The following is a 16,883-nucleotide window of genomic DNA, read 5'->3' as shown; positions in this document are numbered from 1 at the left end:
TAAATAGTCTTTACTTGATGACGACTCGCTCACAACATACAGTGTTGGCGATCTAAAGATGAAGAATGACCCGTCTTCACGGCATATCATTGAGATTCCAGTATCAACATCTTCATTACAGATGAAGGGAGTACCTGTTCGTACTACCTCACTGACTGTCTACATGAGTATTCAGCTGATTGAAATGTTCCTGCAGCAACAAGCATGGCATACACAGAACAGTATTGTATTGCTGGAAGATTATCAATGATTTGGATCTGACGCAATTCTGAGGAAGAAGAATCTTTGCAACAAAGAAGTGTTGAGACAGAATTCAAGTCATGATACTGCTTACCATTGTGACAGTGGCAGTGTATTCTCAGTCTATTCACTTCAGGGCAGCAATGGTTTCTATTACAACATTTGCACAGAGATTAGCAATGCCTTCTTGGATTGCTAACCTTAGCCCAGGACATGCAGCGGACTAAGGAATTGAACGCCTGCGCAGGAACTTATTTATCAGAGTTGGACTACCACACTTTTCTTGATGTGTACGCATCCCTTCAAGGATGGGGTGTTCATTTCTCAGCATCTCTTGGGCAGACCTGAACGCATATGTGTTCCCATCTTCGGTATTAAAACCTTAACTACTGGCGAAACTCAAATAGACAACAACATTACAACTGACTTTGATCTCGCGTGCTGGCCAGCAAGAATGGGGTTTCCCGTACTCATTCAAGAACTCGGAAATCTAACAATAAAATTACCAGATTGGCTGAATCAGCTAGTACATCCGCACACCAAACAAGCACACAAGAATCTAGGAATATTCTAGTTACATGTATGGATTGTATCAAAACATCTACAGAAATCTCACAAACACCGATGTAAGTCTAGATGAACACTGTTATTTAATGAGCATATAATACAGCAGGACTTTTGCATTAAGAAAGTATCCAAGAAGTGGCATGACCCACCACCATTTCCGTCGGATGTTGTAAGCAATTAAACATGAGTCGGGGAAATGAAAAATATGTAATTTTCGGAATAAAATTGATACTTTATACTTACCCTGATTCATGAGGTCAACCCTCCCAAATTCCCCTTCGTGTTTCTTGGATTTCCCTGCAAATCCTTATGTTTCGGCAACAATTTCTCAGAGAGTGTGACAATTATGGCGGGTCATGTGACCAATAATGGCGCCAAAACATAGAAGAAAGGGAGGGTACTTGTGGTTGAACATGATTTTATGTGCTCTTTTGAAGAAGGGAATTTGAAGGGATTTCATGTGTTCCATTAAACTTTGAAGAGGGAGACAATCAATTAAGCATGAGTCCGGATAAGTATAAAATGTCACTTTTATTCAAACCGTACATTATGATGTTGTCCCAAGGTGTCTGATGTTAAGCCTATTGGTGGCCTGCCTTGCTTGGAAAACCTGCTGTTGACTGGCAACCCAGTAACCATCGTTCTGGACTACCGAACCAAGGTCCTTGAGGTGTTCGGAGACCGGGTAAATGAGGTAGGTACAACATAACACAAAAATACCTTTAAAATCTTTTGTATTTATAGTTTTATTGACCACTTATTGTAGCAACGGGCCCAGTACATTAGCCCAGTCTACACAAAACTTTTTAACAAACTGAAATAATTTGCAGTGATGCAATGGTAGAGTATTGTAGTACAGTTCAGCCCAGGACTGGAGAGTATTACATGTCAATTTGCAGAACAGTATTTAAGGACAGTATTTCATGACAGATTGCAAGACAGTAATACCAATCAATCAGGACAGGAAAGTATTATCTGACAGTCCTTAGCCCAAAGATGTATGAATCTGTCATGATATAAGCACTGTACATGGTTATGTGATGGCCCATGGCATTATGCATAGGTGGTACTGGACAACCAGAGGCCCAACCAGAAGGAACTGGACACTGTGGCAGTATTGCAAGCTCTTCAGAAGGCCAGGGACAACAAGGACAAGGTGAAGAGGCTTACCCCTAAAAAGGTAGGTGAACTTGGTAACATACTGGAATATTGGGGGAGTTTGCGGGTGAAGGGCTGAAAGCATGTAGGAGTGATTCCCCATATTTTGCTTCTGTGGCTGGTTGACATTGTGCATCATTCCTGATCTGAAGGGAATGCAATAGATAACGTCTATTGGTATGTATCAGTTTCATGAACAAATCTTCAAAACTTACTCATATGTATACTGGCAATCAGGTCACGATTTACCATTACTCATAACTGGTACTTGTGTTTATACTCTATTGCCTCAGTTGTATAATCCTTAACAGTGAACATGTTGAGTTCACAAGCAAGAATTATGATGCTGATGCATGGAAATTCAGGGAAACAGTGAGCATCAGTCTGTATAATATTCACTTTCACTAACATACCAATCTACCTGTCTGGAGCCGATACTATATCTTGTACCTTCATTCTGTATCTGTAACAACATCAGCGTTAAGGAAATGTTTTCTGTCTGCTTTCAGACAAAACATGAACATTTTTACTCTTGACAATTAGCCATGTCAATCTACCCGTACTGTCTTGTTCTGTGGACATCCCCATTCCAAATTTTGTAAAATGGTCAAATGTGTTCTGTTAGAAATGTATTTTCTTCATTAGTGATAGCTAATATTTTTTATTTCAGTGTTTTTATTAATTGACATAAAATCAATCATAGGAATTATTTGTTCTTCACCTCTTGTCTGTTGCCTTCATGACTTGAAACATAATTAATTTTTGAAAGAAAATGGGCTTGTCCACAAAACATGTAATGAACAAGTACTTCACCGATATCAATTCTTTGTCATTGCCTGAAAATTGTTTTGTGTTTTGTGTACTGTTTCTGGACTACCAGGGAGTATGCTAACACATGACTTGTATGGTTCCTAGACGGCCTCCAGTGCAAGTTTAACAGACTCAGAGTACAGTAGGACCCCCCCAAACCTGTTGGGGGAAGCCAGAAATGGCAGCTCTTCCCCATCCTCAGGTAATCAAGTATGTATCTCTCCCTTCTCCATACACTGCATGCTAGCTTTTGGAGCCTTGACTGCGCTGTGGGCATCTGCTACTGGCTTTCTGTTTTTGTTAAGTAGAGAGTACACTTCATAGGTATGGTGTTTTTTCTTTCTTCTGCATACTAACAAAATGGCAACTTGCACTCCAAGTTTCATGTTGAAGACTATTCTGTTGAAGAAATGGACTATGAATACACAATGCCTTTTAGCAACAGATCACATGTAACAAGTGTAATATTTGGGATTATGCTGTCTCAGTTAACTACAGATTCTATTATGTATGTGGGTTCACTTCCATCTGTGATTCTGGTGAAATGTGCTGTAGTGATGAAGGAGAGTTTTCAGATGGTGAATGTACTGCTCTTGTGTGTAGGCTGGCTGTGTTGGTGTGTGATCACAGTCTGATGATATGCTCACACTAGCGTGTGTTGATTACATATGTACATACAAACATATATATAGCGCTAGTTTCTGGCATATGCCACTGAAAAGGGCTGGAAATGAGTCTGGAAAGATATTGGTCAAGTTTGGTAGGCAGCACTGAACAAATAAATTTTCATTTGTGACCTAAATGTTGGTAATTTCTCTTGCGATCTGCAGTACATAGGCATACTTCTGACATCTTCTTTGTTCCTTCACATAAGCACATGTCGTCATGAATGATCATCTGAAATGTTCAGGTATACTGGCTACCTTTGGCACACACTATAGAGGGGTTAGAGGAGTGGGGTAAATGCCCAGTCTGAGTAAACTTAGTCTCAGTGTATTTCGTTCCACTCCACCACCGAGTCTAACAAAACCTAGTAGAAGGTCACGTAACCTTTGAGTGACTAATGACCGTCTAATCAAACACGAGACGGTTAAATAGATTTAACTAATTGGACAACGGCTACTATTTGGGGATCGGAGGGACTTTCAAAATATTCACCATTGTCATGGTTGTACATACGCTGTGTGCGTCACCCGGTAGCAAGTGTACACTAAATAGCATTTGGAATCGTTTGGGTACGAACCTTTTTGAGATAAAAAGATCAACATGTATGTGCGAATGTGCACTTTCACGATTTGGTTAGCTGTGTTCTGATTGATCATTCTTAGAGGTTACCTAATGTGACCTCCTATAAGGTTTTGTTACACTCAGTGGTGGAGTGTAACAAATTACACTGAGACTAAGTTTTCTTAGACTGAGTAAATGCCCTTCAAAGATTTGATCATGAAAGAACTGTTCAAAGTGTCACTGACTGACTCACTGACTGACTCTCACTCATTCACTCGCTCACTCACCCACTCACATGTAGTGATGAGGTTGTGGACATACACAATAGACATATACTTCAGTGTAAGCCACTTGTTTGTTGGCACATGTGTTCCCAGGGCCAGTGAGTTTCAGTCTGACATGTTGTGATCTCTTACATCTTGGAAAGGTTTTTTGTTTTGCCACTCTGTTAGTACTGTTAAATATATTGCTGCAAGTTCTTTCCTTTAGCATTCTTCTAGTCTGAGTTGTGGTATGAAAGTATAATGTTAAATTCTGTTTTCCTTTTACAGTAGATTTAAGACATGGCAGCACACGAGCATTATCAGGATCCCCACTATGTTCATCTTATAATGGGTTCAGCAGCAGCCCCTTCTTTAGACCAGAACATACTGGACTTAGTAACAGCCCTTTGTCAAGAACAGAGCAGGCTGGTCTTAGTAGCAGCCCATTGTTCAGGTCAGAACTAAGCAGCAGCTCCCTCACTGGACCAACACATCACAGACCAATCAGCAGCCCTGTTACAAGAACTGAAGAGGCAGGGCTAACTGGCAGCTCCATCACCACAACAGCACATCAGAGGCCAATCAGCAGCCCTGTTACAAGAGCCGAACAGGAAGAGCTATGTGACATCACTCTTACTGGAGCAGCTCATCACAGGGAGAGCAGCAGCCCAGGCTCAAGACCTGAGGAGGCAGACCTACATATCGGTCTGCCATCCAGGCCAGAAGAGAAGGGGAACAGTTGTTCTGCAGATATCTCCAGCAGCAGCAGCCCCCTTACAAGATCAGCACAGCTGGGAATCAGCAGATATGAGACTGATGCCCTCACCACCTCCAAACAACAGGTTAATTACTTCATTCAGCAGCTGTGTTTTAACCTCAGGAAAGGGGACTTGAAAAGTATCATCATATTTTCTGTAGATACGACTTGGTTTAAAGGATAACAAAGTTCTTAAAAATATCATTACTGGCTCTTAGGAGCACTGTACAACCCATAAAAACGTTTTGATGCACTGAAGGTACACACTGTATGTTATGTATATACATGTTGTTACATCAAAGATTGATTTCTCCTCTGAGTTGGGAACCTTATTAACTGTGAACCTTATGCAGATGAGTTGCACTAGGATCATACATCAGTTTTCTGAAAGGCATGTGCAGATATCTTACATGTGAACAGGTGTGTTTGGGTGCAAATCTTTGTTAAAAATTCACCAATTTTCACTGAGTTTCATTATGTATTAACTCATGACAATAATCCTTTCAACTTTACAAATTTGTTTTACAATACATCAGTTCATGTGTTAACAGTACCTTTTAACAGCATGGGGTATTTTATTTAGAACAGTTGACAGAAGTAAGTGGCTACATTTACACTAGTGATTCTAAACTTTTGGTAGGTAGTATATTTGACCATCTCTTTATGTTAATTCACCAGGGGCCCACCTTGTCTTCTCCTGATGTGGCACAGATGAATACCATGATGGCAGCTGCAGATACAAAACACCTCAAGAACACAGCAGAAAATGATATTCAACCAGTTGACAATGACTTAAAGACAGCTAAGAGTGGTAAACAACCAGCAGCCAATGAATCACAATCAGCTGACGGTGATAAAGAATTGGTGGCCAGTGACTCAGAAACAGCTGATAGTGGTAAACAATCAGCAGCCAATGACTCAAAAACAGCTGACAGTGGTAAACAACCAGCTGTCAATGATAAACAAGCAGCTGATAGTGGTAAACAACCAGCCGTCAATGATAAACAAACAGCTGACAGTGATAGAGAAACAGCTGACAATACTGTCCAGCCAACAGACAAGGCAACAGGAGAGAAGATGTTCATAAGTGATAGCAAGGAAACAAGTGCTGAAAGCAGCCAGGCTTCGTCTGACAAAACGTAGGTAATAACATTATCATTTCACTGACAATGTTCAAGAGTTGAGCACTTGCACACCAATCTACAGACATGTTGAAGACCCACACATTGGCAGGGTCTACTGTATGTGAAGGGAACAGTTACAACTGTTACAACATTTACAACAGAGTTACTGTGTAGAGTAAGATGGAACAGTAGATTCTGTAATTCCATGTTCAAGTGTTCTCTTAGCACCATGGTTGCCAGTATTGTAGGTGTGAACGTTCAAGTACGAAAGACTCATCTTACCTTTGCAGAGTCAAATATTTTGTCTTTTTATATTAATGAAGCTTTTGCCAGTGAATTCAGCACAATTCCAGCTGCATGAATCTCTGTATAGTTGCATCCCTAATTTGTACAGTGTGTTTTAAGCTCAGATTCACCTAGGGTGTAATACTTGCCTCCTGGCGTCCATGCACAACCTAATTAACTACCAGAGAGATTGCTTCCACATTTCACCATATAGCTGGAATATTGCTGAGTGTGGCTTTAAACAACAAGCAAACATACAGTGTTCCCAGAAATTATTGAGAAAATCTTTGTTTTTTTTCTAATGATGCTAAGATTGGAAAAAGGGCTTTCACTATGCACTAAGCATACTAAATAAGGGAGACAACTCTTGAAGGCTTAGAAGGCAGCTCATTACGTCAAGAGTTATCTCCCTTGTTTGAGCAGACGGCTTCCTGTGTTGACATGGCAGAATTTACAGCAAGAGAGAAAAGAAAGCTCATTCTAGGTGATTTTGAAAGGGGTGAGGCTGATGCTAAAGTGTTAGCTTGTAGACATGGTATTCCTCTGTCTACAGTATACAGAACTTTGAAGAATATTCAAACAGGAACCGGGATAGAGCAAAAAGCAGGGGCAGGTCGGCCTAGGAAATTCAGTGTTGTGGATCGCCGAAGACTTGGGCAGATTTCGAGTAGGGGCAAATTGAAAAGTGTTGAGAACATCAGAAATGAAATGATTAGCAGAGGAAGTCCTCAGGTATGCAATGAAACAGTTAGGCAGGAATTACTTAATTGGGTGAAAAAACGTGGAATTCCCTCGCCGTTGATGAAAGATGCACAAAAGGAAAAACGTTTAAACTGGTGTCAGGCTCATGAAAATCAAGATTGGGATAATGTTTTCTTTTCGGATGAAAGTTCTGTTTGGCTTTTCTCTGATTGTGTGAAAATTTGGACCAAAGATACTGTCAAACCTATCTACCAGCGACCAAAACATAGCCCGAAGTTTCACATGTGGGGTGGCATATCGGCTCGCGGAGTGACGCCATTGTGTGTTTTCACGAGAAACTTGACAAAAGAAAGATACGTTGACATTCTAAATGGTCACCTTCTTCCGACAGCACAAACATTGTATGAAGATTATTGAATTTTCCAGCATGATAATGACCCAAAACACACTGCGCGCTACTCAAAACAGTGGTTGTCGGGCGAAAATGTTAAAGTTTTAGACTGACCCAGTTACAGCCCAGACCTAAACCCAATTGAGAATGTGTGGGGAGTCATGAAGGACAGAATAAACCAAAAGGGACTGAGAAATATTGAAGATATGAAGGCCGAGGTGGTCCAATATTGGGATACCCTGTCACACGATTACCTACAAAGTTTGATGGGTAGTGTGCCTCGGGCGTATTCAGGCATGCATTGCTGAGCGAGGAGGTCTAACAAAGTACTAAAACAAGACTGAGACTGTAAAAGGATGATGTTTTAACATGTTTATGTAAGTAAAACGCCAGAAGTTAATAAACGTAATGAGTTACATGACGCAACATGATTCTCAATAATTTCTGGGAATACTATATAATGCACATTTACATAATTAAACTGATCCAAGGTATGAAGCATATTGAACATTTAGCTGCTCTGTTTAACGAAGTGTGGACATTGATATGTTTCAACAAAAATAATACTGCAATTTCGAAACAAAGAATATTTGATAATTGTTTGTATGTAGTGTTTTATGTGAAGTCTTTTCATTTTGTAAGAAACGTATTCCGCTAGTGAGATACAGTGCATTACTGCAATGAGGTGTCACTTCAGCTTCTTGTATGAAAGAATCACCATTGAAAATGTCTACTGTCTTTTTTCTTATCTAGCAGCAAGTTGGCTGTGATCAACTATGCAGATCTTCCAACTGGTGCAAACACAGAATTCCGGAGCTGGCTGCAGAAGCATCTGATTGGAGGAGGAAGCCCATCAAGGGAGAGTACTAAGGAAAACATATTGGATATCCTGTGGTGTAATGCTGTGCAGTACTCTAACCCCACTGTATTTTTCTCTTGCTGTGCTGTGTTAACTAAGAGCAAGATTTTCATTGAGAGACTGACTGATCTTGACTCAGGGTTGCCCGGTGTGCCTGACTTTGAACCCTTCTACATCCTCCCCATGTGCAATATCCAGCAGATTGTTCTGGGCTGTTGTTTGGCTTATGTGAAACTTGAGGAATCTTTTGTTGGGAAGATGGGCACCTTCATTCTGATAGGGCTGGACCCTTCAGTTTTGAAGACATATGTTGAATCTTTCAAATTGAATTGTGAAAGTATGAAAAGTTTGAATGCTCCAGAGATCTTAGATTCGTCTTGTGATTCTGATATTTCTCGTCAAATTTTCAATATGGAAGACAAATTTGGTTCTTCTTCTGATCGCATTGTTTATTCTTGTGTTGTGGTAGCTAAACCCTCCCACTCTAGATGCTTGCTTGTGCTGTCAGAGAACAGAGTTTACCTTATAGACATTGATTGTATCTACTGGCCACTGCCCTCCTTCGAGGCTGACTCAGAGGAGATGCATCAGATAGGCGTGATGCAAAATCACCCAATAACAGATAGAATCAGCAACATCAGTATGTACAGTGCAGTGAATACAGTAACAACTCCAAAGTCACAGTTAAGGGAAACAAATGTCAGATTTGCTGAATTTGGATTGTCTATGATTTTCCATGAGACTGCAGGACCAAAATTGTTTGATGTTCTCTTTCCTTCCACATCCTCGCGTGATTTTTACCTTGACCGACTGACAAACCTTCGAGCAGAGCATGCCCACCGGATGTCACCCACACTGCGAGAAGAGCCTGAGGGAGGTAATGAACTTGTTGATCCACCAGACTCAAAGAGGATGAGTAGGCTGCCATCAGCAAGCTCCTTACCATCCAGTTTTGACATCAGCAAATATTATGTGTCCAAGACACATGGCAGTATAAAAGCTTTACCGTCAGAGATTAAGATTCAGATTCAAACCCCAAACCAACCTGTACCTGTAGAAACTGATAACCCTGTGCACTATACATCAATGAAAAAGCGCACATCCAAAGAGGCAGTTTATGCATCAGTAGATGTGAATATAGGTGAAGTAGATTCCCTGATGCTGGCCTACCTCAGTGGTGAGCTGGAGGACCACTTGAAGCTGTGTATCAGAGACTATAAACTAATCCATCCTCTCCCTACAAAGCTGAAACCGTTTGCTCTGATGGATGGAAGGGACTTGGCAACATTCTTCCACACTGTGATAGCAGGGAAGACTTCTCCAGATCGAGGAGGCCTCATGGAGGAGCTGCACCATGTTCTCTGGACAAATGTTGTACCTTACAGCAACCCAAAGATGGAGATCCCAACGCTAGTCATGCTCAGCACAAGAGGGATTTACTTTGTGTCTGACTCCTCCCACAAGTCTGAGTCAAGTTCCAGACCTCCGTGGATGACCCATGCTAGACACCAGTCAGACTCAGCTTTTGCCTGGAAAACTGATGTGGGCAAAGATGGTTCAGATAGGAGTGTCCACAAGATAAAGAAACGAGGCACCATCAAGCCATACTGTGTGTTGAAGTACTCAGACCTGCAGCAGGTTAATGTGGGTCTGTTTGATCAGTGTATTAGGCTGACAGGTCAAGATGCTCACTCTGTGTTTACCCTGGCCATCAGAGAGAGTGTAGCTGCTGGGAACTTCCTCCAGAGCATGACTGGAATTCTCTCCCTTTTGGCCACATCCCCCATGATTGACAAGGACAAGCAGGACCTGGAACAGGACTTCTACAAGGCATTCACCAAGAGGACAAAGTCCACCATTGAAGGCCTGGAATACATTCATCCCAGTCAAGTTCGCTTCTGTTATCCAGGAGAAGATGCTATAGAAGACATTCTGTATCTTGTGAAGGAGAAGGTTCATGGTTCTCTACCTAACAGCAGCAAACTGACATTATGGATGTACATTTTGGGATATGTGGTTCCAGAGGAGTTCTTGACAGGATCAACAGATAGAATTTTAGCAAGGACAATAATCCTAAGTAGCACCCACATCTGCCTGGCTGAAGAAGATATTGTGACCTACCCCTTGCCTGACTTTGTTAGAGGTTTGCCTGAAAATCCACAACATCTAATTGTTGAGTCTCGTAAAATTGAAAATTTGAAGAGGATTGTTCTATACTCCAGTTACCTGAATGTGATCCAGTTGATATTCAGTGACGAGAAGGAGGAGTTGGTAGTTGATGCATCACTTGACTACTTCAGTGAGGAGAGTATCAACAAGGGGAGAGAACCCCGCCCAGAGTTCTGTGTGCGACTCTTCATTCAGAGTCCAAGTGAGAAGGAGAAGTTTCTACAGCTGTTGAAGAAACACTGGACGGAACTCAACCCTGAAGTGGGCAGGATTCTGGACATAATTACTGAGTGATCATGGTGTGTTAGGTACTGTCATAGACCTTGTTGCTGCTCCAGTAATAGCCACAGGACAGTCCTGTGGGTAAAGTTGTATTTATGTATTAGGTGTACTAGTGCTAATGAAGCATTCCATAACCCATTTACTCACTGTTCTGCGATAGTTCATAGACTGTAGCATGTTACACCTCTCTGACTGTAGCACGTTACCAAGGTAACTAAGATTTTGTAATTCCTACATGAGTATGAGGATGTATATTTTCCCGAAGCTTCATGACTGTGTTTTCTCTGGAGTTGAGTGTTTGAGTGTCAAGCCAAGACCAAACTGATGTGTTATGTCAGTCCATCATGTGACCATGAAGCTGGAACCTGGCTGTGTCCAGGATTACCAGGAAGAGGTGATGACATCCTCTCTGTGCCAAATGCTTTTGAATCAACTAGCCCAAATTCGTCTTTCGGCTTAATGTTCCATGTAATTTGTGTGAGAATTATCATAAACTGAGACTGTTATTACCGTTACTCATGCTTATGTTGATTGATATGGTGAGATTTGAAGCTGGTGAATGTATGTTTTGACATTAGTTCTTCACATATTTTTTGCATAAACTGTTAGTACGAAATGAAGGATGGGAGTGAGACTGACATTAGTTGAATTGCCCAAGATGCTTATTGAGAATGAGAAACAGAAAGGGAACCTTATTCCTTGTGATTCATAGTGTGTTCTTGGGGTGGATGATGCCCTGGTGCAATGATGAATGTGTTCTGTAGTTTATAATTCATGAAATCTTCAACTATCATGTGAAAAAAGGATGTTTGTATGATAATTGATCATATTTATTAATTTTGATAAGCTGGTTTTTGGGTAGGGCATTGATGTCATGATATTTTCTGTTCATTATCAGTGTCCCCCTTTGTGGTGTAAGGGTTTTGATGTTTGAAATCAATATGTAGATGTTTCATTTTGTAAATACTGTGTTGACTTGTTATGTTAATTGTATTTAAGGAAACTATTCAATATTTAACCATGTGGCTTGTAAATATGAGGGAAATACTGCCTTCTTTCTAATGTACATTTATCAAGGCAATAACGCTGTTATCATGGTTACACATTCCATAATCAGTGAGATAGTGTTCAAGCAGGGAGTATGTTGTCATAGATGAGTTAATCTGCATCTCTGGGTCCTATTCCTGAAAGTGATGATAGCGCTAAGACCATCATAGATCCAATATCATAACACAAACTTGCAACAATCTTAGTGCAAGGATTGCTGTGTGGAACAGGAACAAGACATAGGCATAATTCTGTTGGTAATGAAGTCTGCAGTATATCGCATTTACCTTACTGTAATCGAAGTCAGACTTTAATGTGTGTCACCATAGTTAGGAAGGCAAGCTTAACAAGTTATGAGGATCACAGGTGTCATGAAGCAATATTGTTGCTTCACAGTAATAATTTCCAGTAGAGTCTGTAGGGTGGAATAGGTCAAGGTTGTCATGTGAGGGCTTATTGTAGCAACCACTGGTTTGCCTGACCCTATCATGTACAATATGTCGTAATATGGCTGGAATATTGCAGTGGAGCACCATGAGGTTCACCATGAGGTTAACATATAGTCAAGCTGAACAGCCTCTGCAACTGTGTCTTACCTGTAACATAGTCACCACCCTCCACAATGGGCACAGACTCTGCTAAAACAAGCCTAAACTTATCTCACTCTCTTGCTCACTCATACCATTAATCTTTTCTCTAAGATATATAGGCTTGTACTGGCAAACAAGTATAAGAATGTTTTTAGGAGAACTAGGTGGTGCATGGCAATAGGCAGTCTCAAAACTAGCAAAGGAAGGATAGTGCACGTGCATTTCGCGCGTGGCTGCACACGCCTTGTTCATAAGACTTGGTAGTATCAACACTTGACTGCCGACAACCTGGGACCCCCTCGCTCACAATGACAAGCACCAGTGTGCAGCACTCATGCAACCTAATGTGTGTCAATTGTCTCATCGATGCTCAACTTATCTTTGTTTGCTCGTAAAATGAGCAATCAAAGCTTATTTCCTCGATAGAAAAGTGAAGAGTAAGCTTGTCCACACATAGGATAAACCACCTAAAAGTACATTTTTTTCTTTAGCCTCATTTATCATGAATTCCCATGGGAAATATAATTACATGTATCTAACAATCACTCCATCGTGTGCAGAATTACCTCTCATACCAGTAATTGGTAAAAGTTCTCTGCTAGTGGTTCATATCGCTTATTGCTGTGCTGAAATGCTGTGGTACTACATCAGCTGATAAATGTTTCAACATGAAAACATGTTCCCTTCGTTTTGAAGAGGTGAACAAGCCCAACTATTCTAATGTTGTTCATGCGACCATATATACAGCATTGTGGATACTATGTTTTGTTATTGGGTCCCCAGCACTTTAGAAGCACCACAGTTACAGGTAAATGTTATGTCCCTTTACTGCGCCAGGATCTGTATACCCTATTCTTTTATTTTCTCAGGCTATGATCGTCAGCCACTGAGCACAATATCCATTATTTCTGATGTAGTCACTAGTTAATTCTGGCATTCATGAAGAAGACAGACAGCAATGAATTATACTTTTCAAAGTAGTATTACTCCCAGCTTGGTCCTTTGCCCCAGTATCGTAAACTGATCACTGTGATATCTCTGAATACATGATGCAACTTAAAATGATGTAAAAGACACTCGTTACTCTTCAACTAGATGAAATACTGCACAGTCAACATAAGTCACTTTTTCCCAAACACATCAACATGTGTGGAATGCCACTTGTTATGCCAGCACTGCAATTTCAGCCCCAACTCTTTCTGTAGATTACTGTTCTCTTGGCGCTGCATCTATATAGCTGCACAACACTGCAGTATGACGTTTCATGCGTGTGTGAGTGACTGTACTCTTTGCACTGTACATAGCTACGCTACACTTTCTACACTTTCTACTCTTTACTCAGCTTCGCCACCATAGCTGGAATATTTCTGATAACAGCGTCAAACAACAACATGCAGCTACACTACAATGTATAAACTGACACCTTATGTCTGTGACTAAGCTCTCAACACATATACAAAATACACTCTTCACTCTCACCTGTGATAGTACCCTTTGCACCGTGTCTACATAGCTACACGACTGTGTAAACTGGCACTCTATGTGTCAACTTGTGACAGTACCATTTACACTGTGTCTACATAGGTAAAGTACTGTGTGAAAATTGACATTTTATATGTCAACTTGTGACAGTACCCCCTGAACTGTATCTACATAGCTACACAACATTTGTGAAGTGACACTTTGTGTCAACTTGTGACAGTACCCTGTACACAGTGTCTACATGTATATTGACACTTCTTTCAATATGTGACTGTACTCCTCTTTGAACTGCATCCACATAACTGCACAGCACTGAAAAATGACTTTTCATTTGTTGGTCTTACACTTTACTCTTTACTCTGTATCGAGATACCTACACTAAAATGAAATTTCACATCCACATGTGACTGTACTCTTTACACCGTATCTACACAGCTGTGGTACACTATGTTGATTGACACTTCACATACACCTGTGCTTGTACTCATTATATTCATTATAGCTACACTACACTAGGAAAATAAACACCTTACGTCTCAGTCTGAGACTTCTCTTACACAGTATCCACACAGCTATGATACACTGTGTAAATTGAAAGTTCATGTAGATATTCACACAGGAACACTATAAAACATGGTGAAAATCAACACTTGTTATATAATATTGTGACTATACTCATTTCCCTGTACACTACACTGTATGTGTGCAGATGTGTCTTTAACACACTTTATCTACATTGTGCACCTTTACTATTTCCATTCCACAGTTTCTTTGCTCTGTACAGTGCATCTTAACCTGTTACATAATCTAGTTACAGTTTGTATGTAAATCTGTGTCTCAATGTGATACACTGTAGCCCCGAGTTGGTCTCTACTTATGATCTTCATTATTTATCCATAAAACATTATCATATTATGAATGTTCAGACACATCTGAACACCTGTCATTTCTCACTAATCTCCTTAGCAACAGTAAGGCATGTCTTATACACAAGTCATCAGCACAAATACACACTGCCTTCTGAAAGTGCAGAGGCATAAATTATTTGTCAAAAGGAGGCATAACTCCAGATTCTTTCATATTTATTTAATCTGTCCAGCCAGGTAGTATTAAACCAAGATCATATGAAAGAATTGAGAATCAGAATAATTACAGTAATAAGAAAGAATCATGTGTTCTTTCATTTCTTTAGAGTTTTGTATATAGCTATCAGTGATAAGAATCCGTTATCTCTACCAGGTCCTGACAAACTGAAATTGAGGCTGTATGAAACATTTAAGATGATGATGACACCATTAATATATCTATGATGTCATGTGTTGAAGGCATTAGGAAACACTACTTTTCTGAGACATCCATGAACAAACTCCCTTGCCTAATATTGCCATTGTCTATGTGTATTGAGTATGGCTGAAACATATTTGTATTCATGTCTCTCCCATGAAAACGCAAGTGCAGTTTTCACTTATTAATTTGGTGATATGCATATTGTATTTGACAAGAAGTGATGACTTTTCTCAAATATATAATGGCATTTTTATATATACACTGTACTCCCAACTTGAGGATTTTTTAATAGTATCAAATATACATTTGTATGTTTGTGATAAAACCTGACGATTTTTTAATAGTGTCAAACTTTAGGAAATTCACAAATCATGAAACTTTGTTATGCACTTAATCAGTACATGTACCCTGTACACGTACATTTTTTTACTTGCTTTACTGTTTACCTGTAGGCTGTTGTATCCCACCTTCCAGACAGTGCACAAAGGAAGTCCATCACCATTTACAGGGAACTTGATATGTGTGCTGCTATTAGGCTCCAACTTGTCAAATAGTGAACAATGGAGAACTCAATTCTTGTATCATTCTTCATCATTTGTATCATGTTGTTTCATATTAATATATTGTTTACCTTGCAAGTAAAATCATGTCAAAGTGAAAATGTCTTGTCATGTATTTAGACTCAGCTGATGCAAGCCTGAAATTCCTGTTTGAAGAATGCTGCCCCATAGCTACCAGGTTGTGGTGACAGTGGGTGCAATTGGTTACCTTAGTTTGAAAAGCATTCACTCCTTTCAGGTTTCGTATGTGTGTCAGTGCTTAATAGTCTTGTTTTAGTGTTTGTCTTACTGACGATTTGGTTTTGATTCACCAATTTGGTACACTAGATCCATTTCTGGTGCTACTGTTGTGATATTGCTGAAATATTAATAAAGTCACTAAAAACTATATCACTGATAAGTGAACCTGCTAACCTAAGAGACAGATTCTGCCAACTGCATGGGTCAGAGGTTTCACGTAGCTGTTGTACAACCATCAATAGTGATTATTATGACTGAACTTGAAAAGGATCCCGAACAAGTGTACAAGTATATTCACCTTGTTTTGCAACAAAAAAAAGGTTCAAGAAACATTCTAACCGGAGAACCTTCTTTGCAAAGCGCTAAAAAATCCTGTACAAACGTGGTCGAAGTGGAAAGCCAGGTCTGAGGCGGTTTCCATGCGGAGTTAGTGATATGTATGAGATGAAGGAATACAATTATACTCAGTGCATACGGACATTTACACCCGACGACAGAATGAAAGGTTGTTCTTTCGTCCATTTATTTTCCCGGCGTATAGGTGAGGGGTATGTATCAACACGGCATGACTATTGTTCAAGTAATACTGCACATACATTGGATACAATATTTTGGTAGGTCGACTCAGAGCATATATATGTTTTATTTTGAAACTTATCCTATCTCACGTTATGCATCTCTCTTCCTCTCTTTGACCTCTGCCGCTGCAACAGACGCCTGTCAATCATCCTGTACGCGCAGCCGATCACATGACGTCCTCTACTTGTCATTCTTTTTCTCTTCCCACCACAGACTGGACGTGTTGTTTTGCGAGAGAATTGATAGCATGTTTTAGTGATTGAC

At 40.2% G+C, this 16,883-nt stretch overlaps 1 protein-coding gene across 3 annotated transcripts in view; it reads left to right on the top strand.

The window, feature by feature from the left end:
- LOC137296007 (nischarin-like) overlaps nt 1–15,026 on the top strand; it is a 49,325-nt gene extending 34,299 nt beyond the window's left edge. For 2 of the 3 annotated variants that reach the window (XM_067827635.1, XM_067827633.1), the window contains exons 12-17: nt 1,373–1,501; nt 1,871–1,987; nt 2,881–2,977; nt 4,554–5,107; nt 5,701–6,161; nt 8,278–15,026. In XM_067827635.1, the coding sequence (XP_067683736.1) occupies nt 1,373–1,501; nt 1,871–1,987; nt 2,881–2,977; nt 4,554–5,107; nt 5,701–6,161; nt 8,278–10,846 (3,927 nt within the window). In that variant the 3' untranslated portion in view covers nt 10,847–15,026. The remainder of the gene's footprint in view (nt 1–1,372; nt 1,502–1,870; nt 1,988–2,880; nt 2,978–4,553; nt 5,108–5,700; nt 6,162–8,277) is intronic. The other variant, XM_067827634.1, reaches the window with a different exon arrangement.
- The last annotated feature ends 1,857 nt before the right edge of the window (nt 15,027–16,883 follow it).

Source organism: Haliotis asinina, chromosome 9 (assembly GCF_037392515.1).
Source record: "Haliotis asinina isolate JCU_RB_2024 chromosome 9, JCU_Hal_asi_v2, whole genome shotgun sequence".
Lineage (NCBI taxonomy): Eukaryota > Metazoa > Mollusca > Gastropoda > Lepetellida > Haliotidae > Haliotis > Haliotis asinina.
Note: the sequence above shows the minus strand (reverse complement) of the source record. Positions and strands in the feature narration are given on the sequence as shown.